This window comes from Falco cherrug, chromosome 2 (assembly GCF_023634085.1).
Source record: "Falco cherrug isolate bFalChe1 chromosome 2, bFalChe1.pri, whole genome shotgun sequence".
NCBI lineage: Eukaryota > Metazoa > Chordata > Aves > Falconiformes > Falconidae > Falco > Falco cherrug.
This window is the reverse complement of record NC_073698.1, coordinates 44261510-44286661: the sequence shown is the minus strand read 5'-3', so window position 1 is coordinate 44286661 and position 25152 is coordinate 44261510. Positions and strand designations below refer to the sequence as shown.

Here is a 25152-nt window from a genome sequence, read left to right as displayed (position 1 = left end):
CAGATTGTTTTTCAAATACCCCTGTTTTCAATAAAGGTCGTTTGGGGGGCAGGGGACAGGAAGGGGGGGCCAGCAGGGAAGGAAGATATGTAACGTACGCACTTTAAAGAGTTTTTGTCTCTTGTAATTTACTAGTTACATCCATAACCTTCTATATACACCTAAGAGAATACTTGCTTTAAACTTTCAATGCTGACTCTTCACTACTATGGTCTTACATCACAAGTTTAAAAAAATATTTCCTGATACACACTAAGACCTCAAAAAAATGTTCTGTTGCTAGTTACGGAAATATGGTCTAGCTTCCTGAAAGTCAATATTATTTCTAATTAAACAGGATTTGTGCAAGAAACAAGGCAAAACAGTTAAATAACTTGTCTACTGATAGAAGAGAACACACAATAACTTACCTAGATGCAACATATTTTTCATACATTTCCTCCCTAGCTCTTTTAGTATCCTCTAGCTGAATCTGAAGTCTTTCAAGACGATCTTCTTCATGAGCACGGCGAACACTGAGCTCCATGTTCTGGTGATTAAGATAATCTTTATCCTTTTGCAATAAGCTGAGGGATTGTTGTGTGGTTGCCAGCTATAAAAGGCATTAAAAAGAACACTTCAACATGAACTTCAAGATAAATATTTAACCTATGTACACATATAAGTGTTTTCATTTTATCTCTTCTGTGAAATCACCTGAACCAAAAACCCCTATGTAACATGTTTAATACGAGTAAGTTGGTGAAGCTTTATGCTGAAAAAGATTAAGAAGATTATAATTTTAAGCATTTTCATTATTTATTTCTGGTAGCTGGAACCTGAAAAAAGAGATAAAGTGTCCTTTAATCTTCCGCAGTATTCAAATAGCCAATATCCAAATGAAATATTGAATAGTGATAGTACTGAATACTACTACATCAGAAATACCAATGTCAAGTCTTGGTGCCAATCTCTCATCATTTCTCAGAGTGTTACTGGCTACAACACTCTGAGAAACAGAAATGAAAAGTTTAAGGGCACCAGAGATTATTGCTCTGAAAAGAAATGGTAAAACTGCTAGTTCTGGGACTGAAGTATACCACGACTGCTGTGGACAAGGTAATGTTCCAGACCAGCATCAAGGGTTCTTATTTTAACTTCCATTGCTATACAGAAGGCTGAACTGATGCCAAATTAGAGACATGAGTATCTTGTGAGTCTCTGTAACAGCCTTCCCAATTACCAGAGCAGTCAATTCTACTACTCCAAGAACATCACGATGTGGAAGAGAGTAGTTTCCATCTATTCGAGGTGAACACTGTCACACAACAGCCGCAGAGCATAATGGCACGGGTGCAGTGGCCCAACCCCTTACCTATGACAGCAAAACACAGCTTTATCAGCTTAAATAATTTTGCATTTTTGAGCTCCTGAGGCCATCACGTGCCAAGTTCAAAGAATGATAAATCAATAACTTATCAATAATATGTCCCCCAAAGCTATAAAGACATCGTATACATTCAGCCCTCCTGAGTCATAAAAGGACTAAAGATTACTTAAAGGAGATATGAAAGTCAAAGACACAGAGCAACAAGTTAAATAGCTGAGAATTCATAAAATAAATAAATAAATAAATAAATACATAAATAAAAGCTCTTAGAGGTGTGCTTCTCTCCATCTGCCCGCTTGCTGAGCACCACAGAGGGTGAGGTATAACTGCCTGTCCTATACTTTGTTTTATTTAAGAAAAAACCATATCTGTCCTCCCTCTCTCTCTCTTAACAGGTTATATGTATATCTACAGTGAACACAGACATGGTTTACTACATGAAGAGAACTAGGAGTTACTACCCCTCCAACTCTTCCTCCCCCAGAATAAATACTATGTAAAGACTTGTGCTCTTCCAATACAGATCTGGTGATACTGTATCAACATAACACAAAGATCTCCTGGAAGGTCTAAGGACGTCTGAGCAATCATACAGTTGAAGTTGGCATTTTAGTTTGAAGTAGTGCTACTTTTATTCCCTCTTAGATTAATTTAGTATAAAGCTAATGAAAAAAGCCATTGCTGCTAGTACACCATAGTACTTGCTGTGTACATACAAACTTGATGTACACGACAATACTTTTTTTGGCCATTGTTACATGCTGAGAACAAACCTGCATTTTCATGTCCTCTTACAATGCTAGAACATTGATTAATGAATAACCTAACGAAGCCTTCAGACTTACCTAAAAGAGAAGAATATAAAAGATATTTTCTAACAGAAACTCAGTTTCTTCCCTAGTGTTTCTGAGAATCAATATGGATAACTGTGAAATTAGACAGGTGAATGCTGTCTTAAAGTGGTAGTTATAGCCACTATTTTATCAGTAATGTTGTTATACAGAGAGACAATCTCCCCTGAATTCTCTCAGACATAGTCTCATTTACTTAGCTGTCGAAATGGTAACACACAAAGATCCTCCATTTGATTCTCGCCTGGATTAGTGCAGAAGTCAAGAGCAACCTTCCCAGGCAGCACCCCTTTCATATCACACTAAGAAAATAAATGCAAAAATTAATTCAAAACAGCCAATCGATTATTACTCTATTCCTTTTGATGTTTCCTGGAAAGATTTCCATACAGAAATACTGCTTAAAAAAAAGAGTCTTATTTTAGCATCAAAGTTGCACTAAGCTACAAACCATTTCATAATCAGTCAAGAATGATCTAAACTGATAAAAATTCTTGAGATTCAGTAAAAGCTTCTTCTCCCTCCCAAAAAGCTGTTGCAAAGTTACAACTACATCAGATGAAGGGAAAAATCCCTTAATGATTCCAATAGTTTTGGATGATTCTATCCTAACTAGATTACTTAAGGTGAATAATTAATCCTGGAGGACCACTGAAGCAATCCTCCCTTTAAAAAGTTTAGATGCAGAAATAATGAAAACGGACATTGAGTTATGGTAGCCTGTACTGCTATAAACCATCAAAAGTCCTACAGATCAAGGCAGTGGACCTGGAAACATTCTCTACATATGTTTCTCTTTGAGTCCCTTGACCCAAAAAGTTATCATACATGCCCAGTAGAGGAGCCACCACTGAACACAATTTGTGACTCTTGGATGAATGAATTACTGAACAGAGAAGCAGCAAGGAATGTTTCTCTGGACCTGACAGGCCTCTGGCTCTTGGAATGTCTTCGGAGCAGCAGAAAAACATTCCCCTGTGCAATACCAGGGCTACCAGAATGGCAATGACTGAGATCTGACTGAAGTGACTGACCTAACTGCATCAGAGCTTGTCAGAAACCTAACAAAGATGAGAACCCCTCTGTGCCTGAAGAGGTGTTTCAAAGACTAATGGAGACACATTAAAGAAAAAACAATCTATCTATCTAGTATATAGTCCTGCCCAAAAGGGAAGCAGCACTGGAGTTCCTCTTGTCAATATGCAGTATCACAGAAATAAGAGGTCTGGAACAGCAGTTTCTTCCTGACATGGAACTAACTTCTATAAAGATGAAGTGAAGGAAACTTTGAGCAACTGAACAATTATTTTACTAGAGCGTCACAAAGAAGAAAAACTATGTATTCTACTGATGTCAAGAAAAAACATATACAACAAAACATAAGCCATACAGCAGCTCTTCCCTGCTGTCACTGTTGGTCAGAAAGAGCTAAAGCAAGTTATAACTAGTTTTGCAGTTTTTGAGGGATAGAGCATACTCACAGCATTCAGCCTTCACTGGTAAATTTTGCCCTTGGGCCTCCCAGTTTCCTGAGCTTATTGGCAGAGTTTGGAAGGCTGAAGCCAAAGGAAGAATAAGCTAAGAAAATGGCATGTACATAATGTGCCTAGGGAAAAACTGAAAGCATTTGACGAATGTTGAGGGAGATAGCCAACACTGTTGTGAATTTGGCCAGCTGTCTGAAGGATCACAGCAACTGAGCAAGGTTTCTGATGACCAGAATCCACCTCCAAGAAGTAGGACTCAGGGAACCATGGACTGGTAAATCTAATCTCGGTTCCTGCAAAGATTATGAAGCAAATCCTCTGAAAAACATATCCATGCATATGAGGAAAAGGTGACTGGAAACAACCAGCATGGATTTATCAAGGCCAAACTGTGCCTAACAGTCTCACAAGAAATTTGGCTCTAGGGATTGTGGGGATGGCTGTCCACGTAATTTACATGGACTTTTGCATGGCTTTCAGCCATCTCCCATAACATCTTTACAGGAAAATTTGCAAAATATGGATTGGACAGGCAAGTATCAGTTGAACTGAACATGAGCCAGAAGTGTGCAGCAAAGCAGGTCAAGTGCCTACTAGGCTGTATTGGCAAGAATGCAGACAATAGGTTGAAGAAAATTATTATTACCCTATGTTCAGTACTTGTGAGACTGTATTTGGTATGCTATGTCCAGTTCTGCATTCCTCATACAGATGTACATTAACATACTGGAGCAAGACCAGAAGAGCTCTACCAAGATGGTCATGGACTGCAGGACATAATGTACAAGAGGTTGAGAGAAACAGGTTTTTTTCGTCCTTTGGAAGAGAAAGCTGGGTGGGGAAAATCTCATCATCTTCACCTATCAAACTGGAACGCACAGAAAGAACCAGACCCTTGAAAGTGCACAGTGACAGGACAAGAGGCAACAGAAAAGCAGGTGCAACAACTCTGATTAGATTTTATAAAAACTTTCACAAAGACAGTAGACAAACACTACAACAGATTGTCCAGAAAGGTTGTGGAATCTCCACCCTTGGAAATAGTCAAAAAATTGACAAAGCCCTAAGCAACCCAACATAAGCTGGTTTTGCACTGCATAGGATGGTTGGACCAGCTAGTCTCCTGAGGACCATTCTAACCTTATTATCCCATGATCCTACAGGTGATCCTGACAGACTTGATTAGACAAAGAATCAAATTCCTGAGGTGAAGAAATAGACAATTACTGAAATAAGAACTTCACATTTACCTCTTTGGATAAGTCATTTCTTTCTTTAGCTTGTGCTTTGTGTGACACCTCTAATATTTCATATTTTCTTCTGAGTTCTGACAATTCATGCTCAAATAGATCACGTTCACTGTTAAAATAAAGTGAAACTATTAGTTGCATAAAGTGTAATGAACAAGATTCCTGTGCATTTGTAATTTCTCAGCCTTTTTTCAGTTCATGAAAATTTCTTGATTTCTTCCAACCAGTCACTTACAGGGCAATTAGTGACAATCTTACCTTTTTTAGTTATTAACACCTGCAACAGTATCTTATTACATGAAAGAATGTTCTTAATTTCTAAGTATTTAAAAAAATAATCCTAAATTATAATACAATAAACCTGAATTCCCATCCTAGATTATTTTATACTCCTCTGATTGTTCTTTGGTATAACTTTGGGCTATAAATGTCTCCTCTTCGCAATGAGTCATAAGTACCTTGTCCATCCCTTTATCTTTATCAAGCTTTTAATGCTATTTCCCATGACAGTCTCTTGAGACTTGCAGATATTAAAGTCTGATGAAAAAGTAAAGCAACTTCATTCCCATCTTCCTAATCAAACAGAAAGCAACTCATACTTGTTCTTAGTTGCTACTCTCCCTTGTATACAGTCCCTTGATACCAGAGAGGGTTGTACTACTCTTCTCACGTTTAAAATATACATGACACAGCTGCAAAAATTACATTGGTGTTCTGAATAAGAGTGCTTTCCATATGCACAAAAAAGTAGCTCTATGTCTTTATGTGTCAGAATAGTAAAATGAATGAGACAGTATAGGCTTGCAGTTTGGAAAAAAAAGCTAAACAGTTTTATATTAAGTATAGCATAGCTTTTACACTGAGATAACTCTTAGTACACCAGAACTAGAAGATCTGTCATTTTTAAAGGCAGAAATGAGCCTGGAAGTCATTAACTTCTGCAATGCTCCCAAATACCTTCATGTGGTCAAGCCCACAGTGCTCTCCCCTCCCCTTTGCCTGTGCCTACCCAGATGAATACAACCTACTCACTCATAGTTTTGGCACGTTCATTCATGTCTTTTTCAACTGAAGACTATTTTTAATGTACACTGTTAAACACTGGGGCCATTCACATGAACATTATTACAATCCATTTATTAAGATGCAGTTGCACATGGGAAGCAAACCATAGCATCAATCCATCCTATTTGCAGCAAGCTTCCAGGTAGATTCCAAGGTTTTATAGCTGTGAACAGTTATCCAAAAGACAGACTCTCTTTCAAATGACTTGGTGGCAAAATCATTTGTGTCAGTAACTGTGCCCGAGTTCATTCAGTATGAACAACTAAGGAGCTGACAGGGTGTTTTCTATTCATAATCCCCATTTTTTAGTCTATTCCCCATAAAATATGCTGAAGGCCAGGTTTCTTAAACTTGCAAGCACACTGAAAAAGCCATTTGGGAGCTGGACTGTGAAGTATATGTCTTTGAGTTTATTTATAAGAAGTCCATTTACATTGTTTCACAATTGTTTACAAGATGGGCATTCGAAGCATAGACTAAAACTGAAAAAGCTGTATTTTAAAAATGAAGAGATACTGGATCTTCCTGAAGTTAAACCAATTCCTAAAGTAATCTTAAGATTCTCTGACAAAGAGTTCTCATAACAGCCCTTTCAAATTTATGGTTACAAGGATTATCTTAAATTGTATATATAATTCTTAAGGTCCTACCTTCTTAATTCACTGTGTAGGCACCACACAATAGAGCACAGGACCTTTTGTTAAGTCATTGCTTTTAAACTAGGGGGTGCTTTTAAACTGGTGGAGGGGGGAAGAGTACTTGTTCTAAGGTGCTTGGCATCAACAGCTCCTACTTCTTTAGTTGCAATGAGACTGGTAGGCTCTTCTGAAAACACAGTAAATCTATAAACTTCTAGGAAAATAACTTGATGCATCGCATTTCAAAATGTTCTTCATCTTATGACTGCAATATACTACAGGAGATAATTGAGCCATTAGTGGATTAAGGTAAGGAAAAATATCTGTGGTGCGCAGAAGCTAAAAATCAAATTAAGAAGTCAATCAAGGTTGAAGTTTATCTATTAACATTTGTATGTTGGTAGAACACTTGAATTACAGAGATACATACCATTTTACTTTATCATAGTTCTCTTGTCTGTAATCACCTCGTTGAATCATCTGCTTGGTATCAGCCAGCTCCAGTGTTAAACGCTGGCATCTAACTTCAAGCTCTGACCGATTCCTCCTCTCATCTTCATAGCTCTAGAAGGCAAGACATTTTCACATGATCACATCTATAGTGATATTTACTTAAAGCAATCACCAACTAAGTTTTGTGAAGACCTCTTATGAATATTGAAGTGGTAGTATTTTCATTTGTCTCAGTATTTGGAAATCTAGCACACATCACCAAATAACCAGCTATACTGATACTCAACTTATTTTTATCTTATTCTAAATAGTTGATTAATGTAGCTATTTTTTTATAACACATTTGCCCATTAGCACAACTTCCAAGACCCTCATATAGATAGCCAGTGGTCTACAATCCTATAGTAGGAGCACAAAAGTCAACACCACCTTTACAACATTTTCTAACAAGATTCTTTATGAAGATATTTGCTGGTCCATTTGAAATGAAGAAATAGTATTGGTTGTTCAGAGAGTGTGGCAACTTCTGTCATTATATGAAAAATTGCAGCCAGTTACTCTCAAATCATATCTAGTAACTTACGTTTGCTGAAGCATATCATCCAAAGCTTTGGTGGAGTAAGTTTAAAAAAAAAAAAAAAAAAAAAAAAAAAAAAAGGAAAGAAAAAAAAAAGGTGCTTATTTAATGGTCTAGCAGCATTAATTTTCATTTTCCCTCCTCATATACTTTGAGAGATTCCTAAGAAAACAGCAGACTTTTGTACCTTAATCCCCAATCTAGAAACCATTTCTCAGATTTTTCTACAAAGTAGGTATTTATTTTTACAAACCTACCTTACTTGCTTGTCCTAAATGCTACTAAGTACTACTAAGTAATTTCCTTCCAAAAAAACTCCCTAAAAATAATGCCTCACCCACCTATACTACGGAAAAATGATGGAGAGCAAAAACAGTTGCTTGTTAAAAATTTGAGAATACCTCCTAGACATCTAAATTTTTTCTGTATTCTGGTTCTCAGAATACTGCAGAGTTCTGGGTTTTTTTCTGCTATGGCTGATACATGGCAAGTTCAATAATAGATGCTTGAAAAACAGTAATTCCATCTGGTTATACTGAATGGACATTACAGTATTATTCATTGAAGGTGAACACTGCCTTAAGATGTGACTACTCAACTAACCATTTAGCCACTGCAAATTAAATTTATTTTGCAGTGAGGGACATCGTGTGAGTGCATAATTTTTCAAAATAACTGAAATCCATGCTTTATACCGTTTAAGAGAGGATAATAACTGTGTCTAGCTTGTTTTTAATAGACAAGAAAAGTTTAGGACAACAGCATATATGGAGTGGATGACGTCTAAATACAGCTTCCTAGAAGGAATGAACACAAGGATAACAATCTAGGACAGAGACAGAAAGACACAAAGAACACTGATCAAACTCATAGGCACCATAAACTGAAAGACTGACAGAAACAGTCTTGAAAAAACACACCTAAATTCTTGTAACACACCACAGAAAAGCTCCCCAAGCTCCTAAACACACTGCAACTATTCTGTTGATAAATAAGAAATTTTTGGTTTCTATTTCACACATTTAGTAATTTTTTCTTCCACTAAAATCACATTAGATCACAATCACAAAATCAACACTGACAAAGTTTTCATGAGGATTTTGGATGGTATATAATTAAGAGCACATCTTCTAAAGACATGATTGTTATTCATCCTAACATACTGGTATGCATGGGTTATTTTTATGCTTACCCTGATTAATTGATATACATTAGGCAAATTAACACTATAGAACACTTTCTTCTTTAATTATCATGCCATCATTTATAAAGATGGCATTACCATAATGGTAAAGCCTCTGTCAGGTGTTTTTAAAAGGTGTTATCTACAAGTTAGCTAGAGTTTCAAATATGTAATATACAGGTGCAGATAGCCTGTTATACAGTGCAAACATGACTTATGTTGCAATAGGAAATGGTGGTAAGGGCACTTAAATTTTAAGTGCAAATTGAAAGATGGAGTTTGGGTACAACTCCTCTGTTGGATATCCTGTGCCATTCTGCTGCTAACACCACACTGGAATTCATACGCTCTTCACAAAGTGGGCTATTGAGCTCCTACAGTATTACACATTTAGCAGCTAGAAGGCAACTACCAAAACTATAAAATTAAATTGGTTAACCTCTGGACAAAATTGTCATAAAGAGCTCTAAAGCACCAATTAACAGAACAGTTAAAATATCTACAAAATCAGTTCTTTCTGATCCCTGATACCTAAACCAGGTATTGAATTTCATTTAACAGATCAGCTGTTAATGTCACATTAATGGCATGCAACAATATGAAAACTCCAGGAAAGGGGAGGGAAGATAAATTCTACTTTTGAAAAGTGATACTAACACATACCTAAAGCATCAAACTGTTAAACAGATAGTTAAAGAAATGAGGTTTATTTTATTTGGTTTGGTTTTTAAAGATTTACTATAATTCTTGAAGAATACTAATTCTACCGCATAGGTCACTGTTTTCCAACTACCTAATCTTTTAGGTGCCAAAGTCGTATTTTAATCACGGGAAGAAATGTGACAAGGCAAGCTAATAAACAATCTATAGGCTAACATGCAAAAAGCCCTATATGGTACACCTATCTCCAGTTAGCAGATACACAAGCTTCTAGACTTATATAAGCAATACATCTTAAAGACATACAATCAAGCTGCCTGTGCTCAGGAAGAATAAGCCATGCTTTACATGGGATGAAGTTAATTTAGTTTGTAACAATGTCCATATAGCCTGAATTGATTTTAAGATCTCTATAATAGAACAACTTTATCTTTCAATTTATTTCCAAGAGATATCTTGGAAGTCCTGATAAACAGCTTTGTCCTGCTGAAGCAAAAAGGGTGTCTTTAAAAGGATCAAGATTCAGAGCACCTTCAAGGATGTGAATGAGGTCCTGGAAATAACACCAATAAATAAAAATAACTTAAGTAAGCCCAGAGACCTTAAAAAAATTACAGGACAAACAGTGCATCCTCACACGGAATGTGATTGCAATGATCTTGCCAACACTGCAGGGCTTTTCTTCAGCTTCTTACTAATTTTTGCTACTGCAGAGTAGCAACTCAGACAGATGAGGTGGTTAAACAAACCTGTCCTGTGCAAGATGGGTAGGTAAACATTGCCTAAAGAAATTGTTAACAGAGCTGTCCAAGAGACCCAGTATTAACCTGCACAGGTGGTTTCTACAGAGATGTAAACCAGTCCTTACAAGAAGTGCTTCCATTTGGTTTTACAAACACTGTCAACAGATGTTTCAAGCAAGAAGATTCTGAACTTGCCTGATCTGCACCACTTAAAACCCAAACTGGTAGAGAAACTAAAAATCTAATGACAGACCTCAGTTTTATGATATTAAGCTTCACTGTCATCCTCCATCTGGAATTAATAGCAGCTTATACGTGTTCATTTCAGTGACTGCTATCTAAATTTCAAGTACAAAAATTGGGTGACATACTTTTTGAATGAAGTTAGTGACATATAATACATGGTAGGGATTAGATGATCTTTCAAAAAGCCTTTGGGGATAAGAAGATAAACAACAGAAATGCAGGGAAAAGATTAATCAGTCAATCGCCAGAAGTAGCATGACTTCTTCACACTGTATACAGACAAGCCTGTGGAAGATAGTGATCCTGCTTTTAAAAAACTTATTTAAAAAGAACTTCATCTGTGAAACGTCATTTACACAAGCCAGCACTTTCTTTTCATATCCTAAGGTATCTAAAGCCCCTGAGCAAATGTAAAGCTACCATACTTTTGTGATGTGAAAACCAATTCCCCCAAGTTATTTGGATGAAGTGCTGCTACTTAGTAAAGTGACATTTTTCTTAATCTGTTTACATGGTATGCATTCAAAAATTATTAGTCAATACATTATTTGAATACAACTGCCCAAATATTAGGAAGAAGTTATGCATAACTGGATGAGCAAGACATCTCTTCTAATATTTTTATATGAAATTGGTAATCTCTCACGGACATTATCTGCCACTAAAAATTACAAACAAAAATGTTGAGCTACTTCCAAAATAGGAAAGCTCTGCAAGTAAGGTAAGAAAGAAAAGCTTTGGCATAAGTGCCTCTATTGCAAAAGAAAGTAGAGTGAATAAAAAGCTCTTTCTCTCTGGATCTGAGCTGACTAGATCCTTCACAGTGAAATGTTCTCAGATGAAAAGGATACTTGAGATCATTGCATTAGAGACTAGCCATTTGGTACTTCTGAACAACAACTAGCAGTCTATACAAACCATAGCTATATATCAAAAGAGGTAGAGAGACACTGGATGGAAAAGGGAACTCTCATAGATACATGTTTTCTTGAGTCTGGCAAATGTTAAACTGCTGCCCCAAGCTAACAGCTATTGGTAGAACAGTTTTCTTTGCAGCTTTTTTTCATGAACAAGATAAATATTAATAATAAGGAAGGAAAGAAGGCATCTAAGACTGAGGCCTTATCTGTCCTTTCTAGAGACATGAAGTCCAAGTAATCAAAGCACTTCTTGAAAGAACTGGGGGCAGGGGGCAGGGGAAGGGTTCCAGAGTGCAGTCTTTAATTACAGATGTGCAAACTTCAAAAGAAATCTTAAGGAACACAGTCCTTCTGGAGTAGCAACAGTAGCCTCAATTTTACAACATTCAGATACATCTAATGCCAAGTGATCCTTTCAGTGCAATAGCTTAGTTCATTCTTTGAAGACTATAGAAATGTTTTTCCTCCAGCTGGGAAATATTATCATAGAGAAAATTGTTAGGTATGTCTAGCAAAGCCTGACAGCTACTAATCCCAATTCGGAGATGAGGTATTAGAAGAGATCTTTGTCCTACATAGATCCAGCTTTGTCTTTAGGCTAACCATAACTTTTAGATAACTGTCATACTATAAATTTGATTGCAAGTCCTGAAGGCTACCTCACAGAAAAAAAAATAAAAAATAAAGGAAGCCCTGATAAAACTGTATCAAGACCAAATGCCAGAAAAACATTGCCATGAAACTCACAGCCAGAAGAAGAAAGCAATATTTAATCGTCTAGAGCTACAAAGAGGGGCAGATTTTTCTTCTGACTCTCTCCCGGCCTTGAGAGAAACACACGAGTAGTATATTACATCCGTTTGAGGGAAGATTCTAACCACTTTGGAAGCAAGCAACTCTGAAAATAGTATACTGATGTTCAGCATGGGAACACACACATCAGAAGGTGGGTTTGTTTCTGGGAAGCTCCTGGTAATACAACACTATAGCTGGACTTTTTTCTGTATCTCTACCTCCAAAGGTGATGGTGCCAACATTATTTGTACTTTGTTACTGAGCACTGTAAAAGGAGGTGTACTGTGCATTTGGTAGCAGATGTGCCAGCAGTGCAGTACAAGAATATTCCTTTTAAGAGTTCCACTGCCTGCACCCCACCCCCTCCACCACCACCCCCAGGGTTGCTGCTGCACCTAGAATCAGAGGAACCATGCTGGTCTAAATCACAGATGCAACAATTGTGTGCAGAGAGCCTTTAACTTAGCGGTAGTACTGCAGAACCACTTTACTGACTACTTTAAAAACAGAAAGCGGTGACAAAGATCTTTTGACAGTAGCTGTGTTTATCAGATGATATTCCAGTGCTAGAAATCAGTCCTCACACACTGTTCTCTGCTACCAGTAGTCAGAAGCAGCTCCCCACTCTTACTGGGTCTGTGTTACAGATTCAGCAGACTGATTAAGTGCTAACTCAGAGCAGCAACAGACCATCAAGAAGACAACTCTGTTAGAAAGTTGTAGTTTTAGTGATCTTACTCCTCAGCTTACTAAGAATTACATGAGTGCTAACAGAGGCTAATAAGATACTTTGGACCTTCTGCCCCTTCTGACCTAACAAAATATATTTTCATATACCTAAAGTACAAATACAGATGACAAACATTTTAAACATGTCTTTTATTCCCTGAAGTCAGAAATAAGTTTTCCTAATACAAATTAACGAATTTCCTAAAGAACATGTAGATTTGTCAAATCTTAGAAAATTAGTTTCTACAAGGCTACACTGACAATTCAATTTTTACAAAATCAAGCTTCCTAGTTGGTACAGCTGGATGCTTATAAACTCAGATGTCTGACAGACCACAGTACCAGGCCACTGCACTCACTTTTGTGCCAGGCTTGAGCTGTTGTGTCAAAAATGAGTTTTGTTTGTCTTCTGTTTTGTGTCTCCTGTATTCCCACCCACCCACCCCGCAAAAAACCCAAACCCAACACTCAAAAAACAACCCAAAAACCCCAAACAAACAAAAAAGTAAAATATGGCAGCATGTAGCTAGAAAAAGATTTAGCAGGTTTGGGGGCTCATCATAATAGCATTCAGAGAATAAAACTCTGCTGCTTTGCTTTCTCACAAAACAGTACATAAAGGCACAAGAGCAGAGAAAACCAAATAATCTAAGTGTCTCACATTCACACTCCAAAACAAGAACAGTAAAATCAGAGATCATTTCCTTTGACCAAATTAAGGACTACAGCCATCTGGACACAAAATAACATAGCTGATGTTAGGCAATGGTTGTCTTTATCTGATGAATTAATTTCACATTTAAATTTTCCCAGAGTTGGCTTAACATATTAGACAAGTTTGGATATTCCTTTAAAATTTTAAAATTCTTTGTTGGCTAGACAGACTTTCCTATGAGTCTATACTCAATTCTCTCATATTTCTCATGACTTTATTTCTTGGTGAATATCTGCACATATAAAACTTACTCAAACCTTTTCTGTCGGCCATGAACAGCCAGAAAAGCCAACAAAATCCTCCTTCCCCAAGCCATCAGTAGTTAATAGAAAGATTTTGGCTAAGCATATATTTTAGCTCCTTTCCATGTTCTACAAAGAGGAGAAAAAAAACCATGTTGAAACTCATTAGGAAGGGCTTTAATTATCTGCAATACTAGAAAAAAGGAATGCTTATTTAGGAAGTGGTTTGCTCTTTACGGAGGGAAGGAGAGGGGAAAAAAACCCAAGTCTTAACTTCAGTGATGACTGTATTTCAAATGTTTGTATTAGTAGTTTCCTAAATAAGTTTCAAACCCAGAACAGATACTTTGTTGATAAACTATGCAGAAAACAGAAATACTGCAACTGTTGGGAGAAAACTTGACATTTAAGGAATACTGGATGGGAAACCAGAAGAAGGATTTTAAGAATGTAAGTCATTTAATAACAGGCAAGAAACTTCAGCAACTATGTTTCATGTAGCTGGAAATAAAGAAATATTGGAATACCACAAAAACAGTAAAAGAAGAGTATAATAAGTAAAGACTCTGAATGAAAATGCTTTATTTCCTACTGATAAATTTACTTGCAATAAGGCTTGACCTTATTGAAGGAGCGCAAACAAGTAAGTTACGCCAACAGTAAACCTTGAAACCACTTCTTTGTAAACTGCAAGAGATGTGAATTGTTGTTAGCTTTGGTCTACAAAGTACATTAGAGATTCTCAAGTACCCTCATGTATTGATGATGCTCCTCTTACTATCTGAACCAACCTGAGGTACCTTGTTACAGTGACACTCAAGTCACTAGGTCAAATCTGAACTTGCCAGAAGCAGAATACAGACACTTTTAAGTCTCTCCATACATAAAATACCTCATACCAGGTCACATTTCATTAAATACCCAAAACACGTCATCACTGTGCATAACACATAGAATGAAGACTCAGGTTTGGGGTTTATTTTTACATATGGAAGAACTGTAGTAAGTGATCTTATCTGAAACCTGAGAATCCTAAGGAATAACTTTTATTAAACCTTTCTTCTTGTATATTTCAACATCTAGATCTCTTTCCTGTATTTTTTTTTAAAACAAGGTATTAATTCTCACTAGTTGTCTCTCACTTTAAGCATGATTACACAGAGTATCAGCATTCAAAGAACCACCTCAGTTCAGCACAAGCAACATTCTAGTGGTTTCCCGTCAGCATCAAGAGAAAAAGCACAGTAAACGTCAAACTTTGAAAAAATAAATGAGTGGGATAGGTGGATACTGCCACCATGCGGTACATAAAGGGCAAAAGTAGAAGTTTCTATATTGAGGAAAGGTCAACATACCAAGAAATCTTTCTCGCACAACTTTAATTATCATCTACTATCCCATGAAATTGCTTCAGCAAAAATTAACACAGATGTCAGTCAAATCTTAGAAGGCTGAAATCCTCCTATAGAATTTTATTAAATCAGAGCACATTAAAAGTACAATGAAGAAAAATGCTCATGTAAATCAGAGTTAACAGGATTGATTTAATTTCAATTATGACCAAAGATGCTGACACAAAATGATGCTGAAGCACATAAATGCACAGATTTTATTGACTAATTTTTCTAATTCAATCAAAAAGAGAAATGTAACTAATATGAATTTCACAAGATAATCCCGTATAATGAGTATCTCTTTACACCCGACTACTCTGTAAGTAAATTTCAAGGAAAAAAAGGTAGTAACTGAAGAATAATTTCAGTAGCAGTAAAATGACAGTGGCATTTAAGCCCCGCTACCCATGATTTAGATAAATATACTATGGATACCTGAAACAGTCTTATCACAACTCCAGATTTATGTGGAATTAAGCTAAAATATCTATCTTCCCAGCTGTATACATACTGAGGATACTATAAATATTTGTAAATACCTTAAAAACAACACTCCTTATACTGTTTCATCTGTTTTACTCTTTGAAAATAAAAATTAAATGTATTTGGATAATTTGTTTCTCTTACTTCTGGCATTTATACCTTACCTGAAATCAAATTATCTTTTCCTTTAGTATAGAAATAAACAGGGAAATTCAAATATAAAAGCTGATAAGCATAACAAAGATGATGCAACTCCAAGGAATTTTTAAATGCATTTTTATATCATTCAAACAAAAGGTGAGGCAAATTACTACAAAGACATCAGCATCTCAAACACTATACACTGAACTGTCATAGCGTCTTCAACTACTGGTGGACTGATGTCCTGTCTCAGCTTCCCTGCCTTGAACCTTGCTCTCAGAAAGCACAACATAGCTGGTAAGAGTGTATCCTGAACAGTCTCATGACTGAACATCTTGCAGGGTAGCTGTAACGTAGAATTAGACGTTATGCAAGGACAAAGGACATACGTAGCATGTTTCCCCTTTCTCTTCCTCCCTTCCTCCCCCACTAACTTTTTTTACAGCAAAAAACCTTTCATATCTTAAATATGTGGACAATGAGCTTTTTGCATCATATATTTTTACACAGTCTCTTAATCAAGATAATTAAGGTGCACAGACCTCTGTCAGACACTTCAGCTGGGATTTGTACCCACTTAGTTCTTCTGTTAGGCTCTTCTTTTTCATCTGTAGATCACTTAGCTCCTTTCTTAAGGCATGGACTACTTCATAGAATCGGATCTAGAAGAACAAGATTTCAAATTTGAGACCAGCAAAATTGCAACCACAAAACTACAATCCCCAAACCAAATCAATTCAATATTTTATGGTATTAATTCACCAAATGATTTCTAGTGCATACCAGTAATCTGGCTGGGGTTGGAGAAATGTTGTAGCAAAGACAGTGTATTTCTTCAGCCTTTGACAGCAGCAGCAAAGAAATCACCAATTTACATTTGGCACTGAATTACAAAAGATGAATAAAGGTCAAGATACACATTTCTGTTCAGCTAAAGCAGCTCCCAGTCAGCTGCCCCACTGAAAAAATACAGCTGCTAATGGACCACATGGTTCCACCCTGTTACTTGTGCTAACTCTAGAACCTATTTGATTAACAGTGTAAAAAAGGGAAAAAAAGGTGTATTTAGCAATAAACCAGCTTAACCTGCTAACTTTCCCCAAGCTGATACACGTTTTTATGGATTCTGTAGAAATGGAAAGAGATTAGTTTTGTTTTCTGCCAGTTCAGTGTGCTGAATCTGCACCAAGAAAAATGCAAGAGCAAGCACAGGAAGTGGGAACAGCCCATGACCAGGAAGACCCATGAAACTGCCTCCCCCGGCCCCTGCTTTCGGAAGTAACATTTTGTAATAAGGATTTGGCTGCATCATGCAATTAAGCCTCTGAAGGACTCTACACCACTACATTAAAACTGGGGGCGGGGGGGGGGGGGGGGGGGGGGGAGGAGAAGAAAGCCTTGTAAAAGTCTTTTAAAAAACATTCTATAACAAATACTCCTCCCTTTTCCCCTACTCCAGTCATAAGCATAGTCTCAGACAAGTAAGTCTCAGGTGCATAAAACTCTTCCAGAACATTTCTACTGAAACAGAAAAAAATACTAGAAAACACAGCAATAAAACCACAAAGTCAGTAGTAAAAAAACCAAGGGGAGACAAAGAAGAAAGAACGTTTTTGATATACACCCACACACACGTACACAGAGGCTGTTGCTCCCAGATTAACTTGATACCTTCAAATGTTTGTTTTGGGGGATGAAAATAAAAGAATAGATAATTAAGTGTTATTTTCATGCAAAAGCTACTCCACACCCCCTATCACTAATGCTTTGATACACGATTAAAGAAGAAATACAAGCAAGAAAGCACAGGTGAAGTAAGCATCCAAGAGCAAGCTGTGCTACACTTCCATGCAGAAGGAAGACAGGTCTCTTTTGGTAGCTGTAAATAGCAGAAGACAAAAGAAAAGTTCCACATATAGTTCATGTAATTGACAGTATACAATTCTAAAAAACACAGAAACCATGGAAATTTGTGATGTAAACATAGGTGTAATTTGCTTTATGCAATAAAGCAAGTGTGCAACATGACTGGAAGATAAGTAGTAAGACAGAGAAGTGAAATTTTCTAAAGTGATGGCGTTTTTTTTGTTTTTGTTTTCAAGTTTTTCCAAATACTGTGCTTGTTGAAAGTTACAGTTGTTTGAATTTGTTGTACTCAGCAAGAGAGCTCGACTCTTCACCCTTACCTTTAGATCCAAACCAAACATAAGCTAAAATAAGACATGCTATAAATTTAAAGTTATTTTTTATTGAAAGAAAATGCAAACTTTCACAAAATATAGTTGCTATTTTATTTGTTTTTAATGGTAACAAGGGATTCTCAATTTGCTATGTCTAAGTTTACAGAGAAAATGAATAAGATTAAGGATGGTTTTTAAAACTACAATTCAATTAAACCCAAAACAAGGTATAATTTTTTGTTCATGTTCTGAAAATTCCAAATGACAAATTGAACCATCAGATGCTATAACTAAAACTATAAATTGTCTTTCTATTTGGGAAGTGAACTAACTGCATATTATTGCCTTATTTTACTGCTTCATTACTATTTTTTTCTTGCAGTATTCTATTCCTTTAACATTTAAGTATTTTTTTCACATCTACCTGTGAAATCATATTGCTTCTAATGGGTTTGCATGAAATCAAGCAGTGAAGGTTAGCTTTGTGGTTTCTTTCTAACTTCTGAACTACAACAGGCTTCAACTACTTCCTTCGGAAAAAAGAATTAGAAATGTGCATGTATAGCAGTGAATAAGTACAATTTTATTTTCTTAACTACAGCTTTTGCTGACTACAGTTTTCATCTATCTTTAAGAATCTTTAAGAACTTGTCTGATTACATCTGTACTTCAATCAAATCCTCTTTTTTCCCCAAAAAAGTGCTTACAAAATTTTAATTTTTTTTTCCTTGATTGTCACTAATTGGCAAACATTTAAAGCACTGTGGTTTGTTGTGTTTTTTTTTTTTAAACCAAACCTAGCTTTTCACTTAAGTTATTGTATTTTTACCATGATTTCCCTTGGAGACCTAACATGTCATTATGCCACATTTACTTCCCAAACCACAACGACCTCAAAACAGATTACCCAGTATCAAACAAAGATGACATGGGATACAGGTATCAAGGATAAGTGTATCTGCACAGCCTTCCCAAGAAAAGATCAATCCATAGTAATAAAGTGCAAGTGAATGCAGCAGATGAGAGGAAGGTTGTAGCAGCAGTTCAACTGTTACTGTTATTTAGCTTGCTTGATGGTCAATAAACATTCATGTAACTCAGCAGTCAAAGCACACATTGCCTCTTGACAAGTCAATAGAGCAGAAACAAAAATTACTGTACCAGGATTTCAGAAACAACTGTATATCTTAAGAACTACGAATTTATACAGATGTGCTGTAAAGGAAAAAGTTACCACTTTTAGACAATTAAAAAACCCCAAACTCCTAGCATGTGTTTGCCACTTTTAATGGAAAACTAGAGTTAAGCTAAAAATGTGTGGGTGCAGAGGATGAGAAAGTTGGCTTCTGTTAAATGAAGTTATGTGAAACTAGTTGCATCAGTTAACTACCTTCTTAAACAAAAAAACCCTATGCTGTTGTTAGCAAAATGATGCAACTAAAAGATATTGCTATTAAAACCAGATCAAACAGAATTTGCAGGTAACATTTTTAAACAACATTTTACAAAGGACTACAGAAGCAGCTCACTCTAGCGAACACATGAAGTGACCCAGCTGCCAAGCATCAGTTCAGCAACCTGAAGTGCTTTAAAATGTTGCATATACTGTTTCTAAAAAAATCTTTCTTATAAACATTAAAAAAATCTAAATTTTTACACATAAGTTCAAAACAAAAAAGTCTGATTTTATGAGAAAGATGCTTAAAACATATTTTTTAATTTGTCATCATCACTAACATTAAACACCACCTAGTCTTTGCTGTAACATATCACTATTGCACCCCTTTGTGGAAGCACAGTGAAAAACATCTCATTTGTTTTAATTCTAGTACTTTAAACTTGCAATATCTCTATATACAAAATCTGCATTAGGCACTTCCGGCTGTTTGTCCAGTATAACAAGTTTCAAATACAGTGTAAGTATTACATATACATTTATTTCTATCCTGAAGAACTGTAAGGCAGTATTTTATAATTGATAAATAGAGGAAAAAAAAAAAAGTGGAAATTTCTTGCTCAAGTCCTCTAAGCAGAACTCTTTCTCACCAAGGAAAATTTTATCCTACTATCAGTAGACTATACTATTAGTCTGCACAAAGATCTGGAGCCAGAGATTTTATCTGCCTGAGAAATGCACAATTCCTCCTTAGGTAAGCAAAGCAGAAAACAGCATCAGAAAAATAGTTTTTTTCTCTTCAGCATCCTTTTCCTAGCCTTCAGAAACCATTTGGATGCATAGACAAGTTATGCAAAACAGTTAGGTAGCCTCCCAGTATCTGTATCAGCTGCATAACTCAAAGTAATAATAAATGATCACTAAGCTTAACTGACACTCTCAGGTTCACACTGATCCTGTTGCCAAAAGAAGTTGAGAGAAGCAGAAAACAGCATCTTACTGCAGTTTACCTTTAGAATGTCTTCTCCAGGAAAAAAAAAAAAATAATTTGGCTAAAAAAGGACTTAAAAAGAAAAAAGTGACGTGTAAAGAGCAAAGGGGCATCATTAACCACACAAGTAGTAGAGTTAAGAGTTAATAGACAAAAGCAGCATTTACTGGTTAAACTCAAGAGGGAAAGAAAGGAAGATTAGGGGTAGAAGGTGTTTGTTACTCATATCTCCCACTTCACAACTTTTTTTAGAGCCCCTCTCTCTACCCACAGATACAATCTATACACTCTAATTGTGCTGTGACAGCTTCACTTAAAGCAGCTGGCAAGGTTACTAACCCCAGGTATCTGTCCTGCCCAGCTACAGAGTCTTCTTTGTACTGACTGTCAATCAGCTCCTGAAGTTCTGGAGCTTCTTTCAAAACAATTTCAAGCAAGCCGATGTGGATTGCAGATTGTGTTAAAAATCTGATTTTTGGACCACGGTGGTGAAAGAATCAACAAATCCCTCTCAAATACTTCTGCAGAGGGCAGTGGGTACAGTAGACAGCTAGGGGGTAATAACCTAATAGGCCCCAAGCTAGGTGTTCTTGTTTATCACTCACAGCCTTAAGATCTTCCTAGTACTTTCAAATGTCCAGGTTTTGGAACTTTTAAAAATATGTTCCCCAAGAACATCCTTTAGATAAGAATGACAAGTTTTACTTCTCTGTACATATCTAGAGCACAGCATACCATGACTTTCATCCAGCAAGAGAACTCACTCATGCAGCATTTATACCTCAACAAATGCACTAGGCTTTTTAACATTACATTATTCACAAACTACCTCTATAGATAAGTACAATACTACTACTTTAGTGAATTAAGCTTTACATGTCTAAATCCTCTTCATTCTCAGAAGTGAGCCAGAATGCTCTGGCCATGTCCCACAGCCTGTGAAGGCACTGTCTTTATTGCAAACAGAGTACACCCCTGCCCCTCCATCCACCCATAAGCCATAAATAACAAAGCTCTGAAATCAAGAAAATTAGTCTTAAGTTATAAGATGCAGTGTATCCCCTGCATTCAGTCAGATAGGAAAGGGCCAAATGGAAAGCATGAGGGAAAGGTAAGAGATGTTTGCTAGAGCCATCTCAACTTCTAGTTCTGGCAAGCAGATTTTCAAATTCCTGTTTTCAGCCTGCTGTATTTCATATCATCAACATGTGCCCACCATTTAATTGTAACACTTTATCTGTCTAACCTTCTGAAAATACATCATCAGTTCTACTCTCCTTAAGACATCAGAGCCTGGGATCAAAATGTTCCCGTCTTTACTGGGATCCAGTCACAACAGACTGATCCAGAAGCATATCTGCCTCTGAAGGTCCTTTGTTTCTAGTTGGGGAAGAATAAGAATTCTAGGAGTATTGACTGGCTTTACTATATGCATATCCCTTTAATTCTAAACAAAAGCCATTTACAGCTTGTGGTGGGTTGAACCTGGCCAGCAGCCAAGCACTCATATGGCTGCTGACTCACTCCTGCCTCCAGTGGGAGCAGGACAGAGGACAGTAGGAAGAATCAAAGCAAGAAAATTCAGATGTCAAGTTTTCTCAACAGTTTAACTAGTGAAGGAAAGTGAGAGTTGAACTTTAAAAAAAAAAATAAAAAAGCAAGCCACACAAAGACAATCTCTCACCACCCCTCAGAAGCTGACTGATGCCCAGCCACAGCCAGCCTCTGAGCAATAACCACCTTGGAAGCCACCGTAATACCTCTTCATTTTCACTGTACCTCCAGTTTATGTTGCTGAGCATGATACTCAATGGTACAGCATATTCCTTGCGCCAACTCAGGTCAGCTGTCCAGCTCTGTCCCCTCTCAGTCTCTTCACCACCTCTAGCTCGCTGGAGGACAGCAGAGGCAGAATGGGGGAAAGAGTAAGCCCTGATGCTGTGCAAGCACTGTCCAGCAATATCCAAAACACTGGTGTGTTACCAACACTGTTTTAGACACAAATCCAAAGCACAGCAAGATTCAGGCTGCTATGAAGAAAGATAACTCATCCCAGCCAGACCCAGGATACAGCTGTATTTTAAGCCAACAAAACCCACAATACTCACAGAAACATATTCAGGGATAGAGAGCTGATCTTCAGGAAGAGACTTCAGCTTCTCATAGCAATCATCTGTTAATTCCAAGTCTCTCAAACTACGACGGATATCTCCAGCTCTCTCCCGTAACTGATGATTTGTTTCCTCCAGTTGCTTCTGTCTCAATAAAATAGTTTCCATTTCTTGTTTCATTAGAGCCTGATGTTTTCTTCAAGAAAAATTTGAAAACAGAAGACATTAAGTAGCAGGTAACGCAAGTCACAAACCTTCACAATACCCTGGCAAGGGAGTGAGTTAAGCTCATTTTGTAAAGAAAATTTACAGAGATTAGGTATTTAACACAGAAGCGTATACCACCATGGTTACACAATTGTATCAGACACAGTATATATAAAAAGCCTGAAACTTCAGTCATCAACAATACAGAATTGAATCTAAGAAGTGACAATTAGTCTCCACATATGCTGACTTGAATTTATAAATTAGTCTTAATTTACCAACTAAAAGGTTAAAAACATGAAAAAACAGCATATATTTCCACACAAAACCCAACGAACTAGTAAATCACCAAATAAAGGAATAGTATCTTCATAATTTGTGTACTACCAAGTTTCAGCACACGCTTACAGCTTATTCCACACACAACTCTTCATTTTCTACCCAGAGCAACATACAAAGTTTGGGCCCACAAACACCACTAGACTTAAACAAGCAACCTTAAAACACTATCATTACTATTATCATGAGTGATAAAGTATTTATACACCAAGAGAAACTGAAACATCTTTAAGTGATGTGCAAAGTGTTTTCTTTATTTAAATCAAAGGTGACTGACCTACTTTTTTGGAGGTTTTAGCTGTAACTCTTGAAAACATATTCAAATTAAATGATTCTTCAAAACATGTTAATCCCTACACTATTTAAAAAGTAATATTAAAATACCAGCTAGTACTACAAGGTGATGTCTGCCTCACTGTTAAAAAAGACAAAAGAAAGTCCCAGGTCAGCAAAGCAGTCGTGCAAGGACATACTCTGCACACAGTGTAAGATTCTGTTAAACTGGGACGAAAAGTGAGGTAAAAGACAGACAAGAAAACTAAAGAAAAGACTGGGGAAAGAAAAGTAGTTCAACTTTTTAATGCCTATTAATAACATTTGCACATCGCTACTTTTTTAGTGAGCACTTCTCAGATAACTCAAGTACGGCCAACTTAAAAATATTCTGGTCTGGTGCAAATAATCATACAGAATGACAGACATTTTTCTATCAGTCAACTGCTCTTAGTTGAAAGATTTTCTGCAACTAATCTCAGGTGTGGCTTCACATCCCTGAATCTGTTCTAGGCTTACTACAGAATTTGACTTCGAATTAGTCACATCCTGAAAGCTGGTGCATCCTCTATTGTAACATGAGACTATTTAGTAATGCTCTTCCTTCACAGGTGTTAAAACATTTAATTGACAAAGTAATTCTGAGAAACCTGCTAGCAAGTCTATTTTCAGCTGTAGGTTAACTCAAAACACTTCAGAAAAGCAAGATGAAAAGTAAGTTTCTACATCATCAACTGAAAGCATTTCTGACCAATCAGCAATTCTAAATGGAAGTGCTAAACATTATCCCTTTACCCTTCCCCTGTCATCCAGGCTGCAGACTTATCAAAAATTCAATTTAAATTGAAGGAAAGTTTGCCCTCTCTGCCTTTTGCTGTTTATGGTTTTAAGTACATTCTTCCTCCCAGTTCCTATTAAATTCTGAATAAAGGTAACAATGAAACCAAAACCACAAATATCAGCCAGTGAGATTTACTTATCTATAAATCAAATACGTAAATCCAATTTTCAGAATGGAAATACTAATATAATCTGCAAAAGAAATCCTATTCTTGCAATTCATAATGATCAGTTCCCATTAATTGTCCATAAATTAATTTGAACTCATATTAACTAAGTTATTAAAGACGAAGTTCTTAGTTTTACTTCCATCATACCTAGCATCTTCTTGCTGTAATGCCAGCTGACTATCCAGTCGTAAAGACAACAGCTGCTTTTGATGGATTGCATCATTAAGCTTCTCTTCTAGCTCTTCAATCTAAATATAAAAAGTTTAAGTATAAAATTAGGAAACGAAGTCATCCTGGTAATTTTAAAAAGATATTTTACAAAAAGAGCAACTTAAAAGAAAAAAGTAGAGAACCCAATGCCCTGGGAAGTGCAATGATTGCCTAACAAGACCTAAACACACTAAGGCTTTGTAAAAATATGATACTGATTTTGGCCTAATGAACTAAAACCAAAACCCACTTATTCTAAAACCGATCTTTCTTTCTCAGCCAAATAGCTACTTGTTCAGTTAATTTCAAACTAGGCTTAACTCAGAGCAGCAAGCCAGTGAAAGTCACAGTTAGCATACTGTAAGCTGTAAAAGTGGGCTGCACACACACGGCAAAGTTTTTAAACCTTTCTTAGCTTCATGCATCTTAGTGGAAACAGTACACAACAAAATCCTCTATTAGCATGTTGGTATATTCTAGCCACATCTTCATTA

At 36.6% G+C, this 25152-nt stretch overlaps 1 protein-coding gene across 1 annotated transcript in view; it reads right to left on the bottom strand.

The window, feature by feature from the left end:
* The window catches only part of PIBF1 (progesterone immunomodulatory binding factor 1), a 121322-nt gene that overhangs the window by 94417 nt on the left and 1753 nt on the right, over positions 1–25152 (bottom strand). The window contains exons 3-8 of the mRNA XM_055702767.1: positions 24596–24696; positions 22617–22815; positions 16484–16603; positions 7091–7224; positions 4958–5066; positions 411–592 (exon numbers count right to left, since the gene is read on the bottom strand). Coding sequence (XP_055558742.1) covers positions 411–592; positions 4958–5066; positions 7091–7224; positions 16484–16603; positions 22617–22815; positions 24596–24696 — 845 coding nt within the window. The remainder of the gene's footprint in view (positions 1–410; positions 593–4957; positions 5067–7090; positions 7225–16483; positions 16604–22616; positions 22816–24595; positions 24697–25152) is intronic.